This window comes from Cydia amplana, chromosome Z (genome assembly GCF_948474715.1).
Source record: "Cydia amplana chromosome Z, ilCydAmpl1.1, whole genome shotgun sequence".
NCBI classification, from domain to species: Eukaryota; Metazoa; Arthropoda; class Insecta; order Lepidoptera; family Tortricidae; genus Cydia; species Cydia amplana.
In genome coordinates this window covers 6,674,548-6,682,700 of record NC_086096.1, presented here as the reverse complement: position 1 = coordinate 6,682,700, position 8,153 = coordinate 6,674,548, and the positions used below count along the sequence as shown (strand labels likewise).

Genomic DNA, 8,153 nt, shown 5'->3' with positions numbered 1-8,153 from the left:
GTAAACCTCTACCCCCTCCATTTTAAATATTTTTGACATTTCATTATGAAAGATTTCAGGTGCACAGTTAATTCCGAAGGGCATTCTAATGTACCTAAATCTACCCTCAGGAGTTGAAAACGTACAAAGCTTAGAGCTTTCCTCATCTAAACGTACCATCCAGAAGCAGGGGGGTGTCACTCCGCAGTGTAGGTACATTTGGCCGGCGCGCCCATCAGACAGGCGTATAGCAGTGGGCTGCCGCTCGGCGTGCACGATAGTCGTGTCACGTGGCGCTCGCGCAAAATTGAAAATACACAATGGCTTCGAAACTTACTCCGCGAGAATCAGACATGCTATTTGAAGTCAAACTGCGGTCTAACAATTATGCATACTACACTCTTCTAGAGATCCTGGTCTATTGAAACTTAAGTCTTTGTCAATAGAGGTGACAGCAGGGTGTCATCTAATGGGCATTAGCATGTCGAGTCAGTCACACAGTACAGTCAGCAGCAGAAATTGCTAAGCGGGTGAGGTGTTCAAAATTATCTTGATGCGACTTTATTGTTAAGGGAATAAGAGCGTGTCAAGGTAATTGTGAACACCTCGCCCGCTTAGCAACTTCTGCTGCTGACTGTACCTTACGCGTGGGCTGTAGCTTGGCACGCGGGCCGCTGAGCTGGCTATGATAGAACGGGTTCAAGGTGGTCTTCCGTCTCCCAGAATTCGGGCCCCGGGTTCTCCAGTCTCAGTGCTTGAATTTGGAGACCTAGGTTCTCCCAAACATGTAGTGCGTAATTCTAAATTCACGTGTTACGGTGATGCTTAGTAAAACCATCTGTTAATCGCAAACTTAAAGTATTCATGGTGTAACTAGGTTACAGCTCATTATGTTCAGAAAGCCCGAGATAAAATACTGTGAACCGTCCGCGTTTTGTATTGTGATGATGGAAGACACATTGGTGGTCAACCTAATAGTTACATATTACCTAATATTAAATATGGCTTTAGCTTACATAATATTGCTACTGACTTGCGTGTTGTGATTCTCAATAATGTTCTGCAGTACTTCCTGAAAAACAAAAGAACAGGTGTTAACTTATTCGGCAAGGTACCAGGTTTGCAATGCTTTGGGTAATACTAATTATAAATATTAAATTTTATCGTTTTGTTCTTGGATTTGAAAAAAAAACTATTTAACAAATACTTTATGTAAATAATTGCAGACTTTTGAATTTATTTACAATAATAAATAGACACTCAAGATACATACCGTACATATTGTATCTTAACCTGTCTTATGTACAATAAAGTGTTTACATACATACATAATTTGAAATAATGAGCAAACATAAAAAAAAATTAGGAATTACCTACTTTTAAATTGTTAAAACAATTATTCGTTGTTTATAAGGTATTCGTTTACCCTTAAATTAAAGCTTACTTAGACTAGATTTTCGAGTTTTTACATGTTTTCCGAGCAAAGCTCGGTCTCCCAGATATTAGTTTTGAACCAGTAATACATACCCTTTCTTTTTCACCACACATGTTCAGCTTCGCTTTTAATTTGTTGTACCCGTTGACTGACTCCGCCTGCTGTAAATTTAATAAATTGGCTTTAATTTGTCGAACGACTAAGATAATGTTTTGACTTTTGACATGCTAAAATAATCTGTAAAGGCCAAGATTCGTTTATCGTATCAGATGAAGAATGACAATTCTATCCTATTCAACAGGTCTCCATCGCCATACAGCGGGGTAACGCTGCAAGTGTGATGGGGACCTTTGGACCCGGCATGGCTCAGAACGGGTTTTAGTTCTTAAGTTTTGTACGTATGTATTTATATTCTATCCTTGGAGGGGATATAACCGAACGGAGACGCCTTATCTGTAATTTTCTGTACAAAACAGTCTGCCGATTTTGCGGGAGAGGGGCACGTCAAATGTATACGTAACGTAAAAATAGCCATGTCAGATAAACGTCAGACCATACATTGTGTATGACCATTGGCCGACTATTTTCGACAGAGGGGAACGCCTGTTAATGGCTACTCCGTTTGGTTATATGCTCTAAGATTCATCACTCTTGCATATTCGAGCGATAAAAAGGCAGATAGTTGAGTTTCGATTACGCGTTTCCCGGTGGGCCCTTTGTAAACAAACCGCCTTGGTGTATCAATGTCATGTTTTATTGTCTGTGAAAACTTGTCAAAAAACAGTTTAAGGCACAGTATGTTTAAGTTACTCTATGGATTACGAAAGGCGCTAGTGCTGCACTCTGGCGGCAGATTGCAGTTATACTCCCTATTGACAATATAATCTTTGATATAATTGTTACCTCTTTAATTACTGTAAGAAGGATGGTGAAAAGGTTTTGACTCTTCTGCGTGAGGAGCTTGGACTTAATTTTCAGGTCTTTACTCGTTTTCTCTATTGCCTCGAGTTTTTCTTTATTATATTGAAGTCTGTAACAGAAAGTACAATTGTATTTACCTACTTTTTTATATAATACAAACACCTTTAAAAAATATATATGTACATAATATAAACATAAATAGTAAATATATTATATTATTTTAAACATTACATAGGTACTGTAAAATACAAATTATTTTTAACTTGTGTATATTCTTCAAAAAAACTTGGTAAAACTTACTTAATAATTTTAATATCGCTTAAGCATTTTATTTACTGCTGACATGTAAATTTTAATGTCCAAACTCTAATTTGAGCTGTTACATTGGTCATAATATAGTTAAACTCCAATATATTAGTTGGGTGAATGGGCCCTTGCGCGCTAGGTGCCTATGTAGGGACACGGGGCAGTGCAGTGGCCGCGTCCACATACGATACATTCTCCTTAAGAATCCACCATATTTTTATAATAATATAATTCGCCACAAATATCATGACGATCACTTAATAATCAATAAGCATTAAGCTGCGTCGCTATTTTACTCTCTATAAAGTTGTCTAAGGAAATAGACGAATTTGTACCTCCCCATGATATGTTTATCACGAGGGCGACTGCAGCGCCGCATAGCTTTATTGGTGGACTTCTCCCGAAACATGTAGTACAATTTAGGGGCGAGATTGCTGTACTATTAAACTTTATTGCAATGCATCAAATATAAATCGTAACAAGTAATTACTTTAATAAAAATATGCGTGCACTTTAAATGGGCTTACATTGCAATACTCGTAACTGTTAATTCTGCAATAATTTCACGCCACTCTGAGCTATAGCTAATATGTGCGAATCGTCCATACACTTATAATTAATTGCATAATTTTAACAGATAATACAATATGTAGAAAATATCAAACCTGATGTCCGTACTGTCGCAATGTTTACATTTTTTTGTGAAGAGTTGTTTGTGGTCGAGGTCGCGCGGCGGGGAGGTGACTGCAGACAAAATCAATCGAATATAACAAGTCGCTAAGCGCTACAGTCCACTAGCATAACAGTACGCACGGCATTCGGACCAACCACGTGGCTTCACCGAGACTGCGCTCTGCCAACTCTCGGTATCTTATCACAGTTATGAGCTGTCAACTTTTTATTACTAAAAACAATTGCCATTCATTTATAATTTAACTTTAAAGAGCAATAGCAGGGAGGGTATCAGTTACATTCACCCTTTTAATTCGAAGCCAAGCATGAAGTATTTCTTTAAACTGTAAATGCAAATGGAAAAACAAATACAGATGCTTCGAATGCTGCCATTTATTTGTAGAACTGTGTTAATGCTAATGTATCTTTGTGTTATTTGCCACGATTAATTTTGTTAAGCTGTTAGGCATAATAGGACCATATGGATGAAATAAAACAAAACATAAATTCGCTTGCTTTTGTTGTTCAGTTAGCAACATTTTTGAATACTGGCATGTAGCCAGTTCTTACAAAACTGTAGTCCAAGGCAATAGATCCTGGCTTCAGAACCCATAACAATGGAAAACACTCACAGGGCTCGAACCTGCAGTGGCTTGGCAAAATTACATGATTATTGATTACTGAATTCAACGTTTTTGAAATTATTATTTCACTTCATTAATAATTAATAGGATTCAGCAAAGTTAACTCTAGCAGCATTGTCAAGCAAAAATGCTAAGGAAAATAACAGTAATCCTTTAAGTGATTGTTAATTGTACTATTGCTTTCAGCCAGCAAAGAGGCCAATTTTATATGTCAATAAAACAATATTTAATTAATTAATAAAAAAAACTTAAGTTGTTATGTTAAACTTCAATACTGCTTCGTTTTTTAATTAATAATTAAAATTAACTTACATGGGTCTATCGAGTTCCAGTCTCTTTTCATTGGGGAAGTAATGGCTTGTATCATGTGCCTGAAATCATTCTCTGCTGGTTTAGACTCCAATTTAGACACAGGCACACAGCTTATTAAAGGCTTTTCTGAACTAGAATACAAAAAATACCATTAGACGGATGTTATACACTCCATATAACCTCAACCAACACCGGACATGCAACACTGTGACAGAAAATTACACGTAAAATAATTATACAAGTGTTAATTTTAATGAAATACATGTATAGTACAAAAAATAGATGTACACTCAAGAATAATAATAATGGATCGCCTTGTCAGGAATTTCCTTCCAAAGTAACCCGTTTTCATTAGTCTTAAACATATATTAATAAAAATCATGACTTCTATACCACACACTTTGAAAACAACACTTGCCATACCAACTTTCTTATTATACAAGCAGTTTTCACATTTATATTACTTATGTACTCTGATTTACCTAAGCATATTCAATTTAAGTCGAACAAATTATAATTTGCATAATTTAACTTAAGAGCCGACTAGTTTATAAGCTACTGGGTATAAACATAGAGAGGATTAGTTTCAGTCTATTAGTTCTTAACACAAAAAGCTCCCCAGACCACACCGCTACTATACTGAACTTGATCACACGACCCAACCAAATCTCTCTCCATGTTTCGTATAAAGTTGATACAGTAAGACCTCATTTCAAAGTGATATTTTGTGGAGAATTTGAATTATAATTGCAAATTTCTGTATACATCACAGTATCACGACGTGTCCACTTTCAAATTAGGTGTACTTACGGATTTCGTCGAAGGGCAACTGCATTAAGCACCTCTGGAGTGCATGGAGGGCTTGGGTTTACTGAAAACATTTATCTATGTTAATTTTGTGAAAAAACTATGGTGTTTCATCATTTCATTTAAAGGTGCATCTTCGTATTACAAAATGTTGTCAGGATTGTATAAAAACCAGTAAGTATTTAAAAGTAAGGATGCTAACACGAATTTGGTTATAAAAAAAATATTAACAACTGGCAGTATGTCTGAAGGTCAAAATTATTTTAGAAAATAAGACAGTTATTTTATATATATTGTTATCATAATGCGGGTTATGTAAATTCACAGATATACAAGTTAGCTAGGGTAATCTTTCACTAAAGATAGCGTCAGTGCAGCATCTTTCGACTTTTTCTAACATGATTATGTTGGAAAGAGTCGAAAGAGACATCAAGTGAAATTTATATTTGAAAACCTGAAGATTACCAAAGCATATATTGTTATGCCTAATGTAAAAAATATGTACCCCTACCCCCTACAAGCAATATAAAAGATGGCTCTTGCAAGATATGTAGTACCTTCAGGTGGTGGTGGTGGTGGTGGTGGCAGCATATAGAAAGGCTTTTTTAAATGATACTGGGCGTGTGGTGGCAGGACTCCAGTTCTATAGAACTCTTGCTCTTCAAACACTGTGGCATGGACATATTTGCACAGCGGTAAAGTGCAAACTGTATTTTGATAATTGCGGCAAAAGGTATACACCCCCATTAGCTGAGACAGGTCCCTTTGGTGTGCGTATCTGCACCCTACTCTAACACATGTGCCTCTAATGAAATCCCTACAAACAGTCACTTTTGGCCTTTCTGCGGCCAATCTGTCTTGCTCTTCATTTAATCTCAGTGAAGACTCTTCTGTTTCAGCTGCTGACAGTTCAGCTGCTGACAGTTCAGCTGTTGACAATTCAGCTGTTGACAGATTTGGAGATTCTTGCCCACTTTCTTGGTCTGGGTAATCATTATCAATAATTTCATTCTTAATAGGCACTGGCATAACGGGCAGTTTGTCTGGGGGAGGCGGTTCTAAAGGCAAAGGGGGATGGACAACTGGTTTTACAGGGGAAGGTTGCTGCTCCTTTTCCATCGGCTGGCTATTCCTGGGCGGGCTCTCTGACGTATTTGGCGTAGTCTGCTCACAATTGCCATTTGGCGGAGACTGACTTGATGATTCTGAATAATCATGTTTATATTTCAGGAACTTCTTCATATTTTTGAAATTGGGCGAAGGCCGAAATTTGATGAACTGTTCAGCAACCCCGAGTCTCCGACAATTGTCAGGATCTGTTACACAAATTTATGATTAAAATAAATTGTAAATGCACATTGTTAAGAACAAAACAGTTTTAAAACCTATGATAATCAGGCTTCGGAGTAAAGTGACCTATAGAGTTGTTGTTAACATTAAAATTAAAGTCATACTTTTTACCATACCATGCTAAAAATATTCCGATGCCTGATGATAATTAATTTATTGATATTATCATTAATGACTTCATCAACAGTTACACGTCAACAATAGTAGTTTTCAGAGCAAATGCAAGAGTTACTAAAAATTCACATAGGTATATCACTATATACCTATAATATTTAAAGTGTATTTTTTTCAGTATACCATCATCATCTTTCATCAGAATATCTTTTCCCAAACTATGGGTCTCGAGTTCTCAACCCACTCGTGGGTCCCGACTGTCCCGAGTGAATATTATATGCATATATGCCAAATGGTGAAATTTTTCAAATGGGTCGTAGTCCAGTAAACTTTGGAACCACTGCCCTAGAATACCTTTTCAAACAAAAAAAAGACATTGAAAATTTAACACCCTTTTATTCAAACTTTTGATATTGGTGAACCAAAAATACAGGTATACTAAACAAAACACCAATCTTTAACAAAGACATAATAGACAAAAAAGGCCATAGCCCAGGGTGGCGGGCTGTAGAGATCATTACAATCAGTCTTAAATAGCTATAGGAGCAGACCTTTCTAGACAATTTGCATTAGCAGTAAATACACGTTTCTATTGATGAATAACAAAATACCAGTCATCTGTCAATTTGTCATATTTTAACACGCTTTTGTTAGGTCGACCTATATGTAACTAACATGTAATGGAATCTTGCAAGTTAAATTTGATCCACAACATGTTTCGGTCGGACACTACTATAAACTACCTACCTACATAAGTCATTGGTTATGTAAGGTCACTTTAATAAGTTCTATTGATCAAGCAATTCCATAAATATGATTATTTCGTCTTTGCAAGCATGGTAAAACATTAACTACAGCAATTTTAAATTTTAACTGAATTTTTTTAGTAGGTTACCAGTAAAAATGGTTTGGGTAAACCTAATGCTCTCAGGCAGAAGTTAAAAAGGAAAGGATTAAAGGAACGTGACTAATTCCAGCAAGATGAGCCAAGTCAGCAAAAGATACTAAGTCAACACTGGGAACGAGAAAGTACATAAAGACATCGCAAAAATCCATTGTCCCGACTAGAGTAGATAAATGAGACTTATAAAAATTACACAATATTAAAACATTTTAATAAAAATGTTGCTGAAATCAAACGCGTTTCATTTACATTCAAAATAAAAGAAAGTAACCTAGATAAATAGCCAATGAAGGTGATTAACCTTACAACTGTCCTAGAGTTACAGAACAGAATGAATTCGCACTGGCCGTGTACGTGGACAGTAAGACTTATTTTGGAAAAGCCAGAATTAAATAAATGACACATGCTGCTTACTTAAATGAGGACTGAATTAAATGTTGTACGAACCTGTCTGTGTATCCTGCATTTAATTTCACTTCACTTGTTTCCTCTATAAATACCATAAACTAATCCGCTACTTAGCTTAGGGGAATGTCGACTAGAAATTATTAAATTGTTCCAATGCTCGATCAGGTCGTTATGTCCAGTAACAAGAACAATAAAAATTCGCATTAAGATTATCTTCTTCCTCTGCTCGTCGAGTAAAACCATGAAGGTAATGAACCAACCATCGCACAACACAATAACAAACAAAATGGCCGCTTCACAA

General features: G+C 36.2%; 1 protein-coding gene across 1 annotated transcript; it reads right to left on the bottom strand.

Annotated features, from left to right (window-relative positions):
- Nucleotides 1-868: 868 nt before the first annotated feature.
- On the bottom strand, nt 869-8,153 carry LOC134661749 (uncharacterized). Its single transcript, XM_063517931.1, has 8 exons — nt 7,892-8,153; nt 5,634-6,392; nt 5,080-5,140; nt 4,270-4,400; nt 3,307-3,385; nt 2,318-2,444; nt 1,507-1,575; nt 869-1,051 (listed from the first exon to the last, which is right to left on the bottom strand). The coding sequence occupies exons 1-8, from the start codon at nt 7,908-7,910 to the stop codon at nt 992-994; spliced, it is 1,305 nt and encodes a 434-aa protein (XP_063374001.1). The 5' UTR covers nt 7,911-8,153; the 3' UTR covers nt 869-991.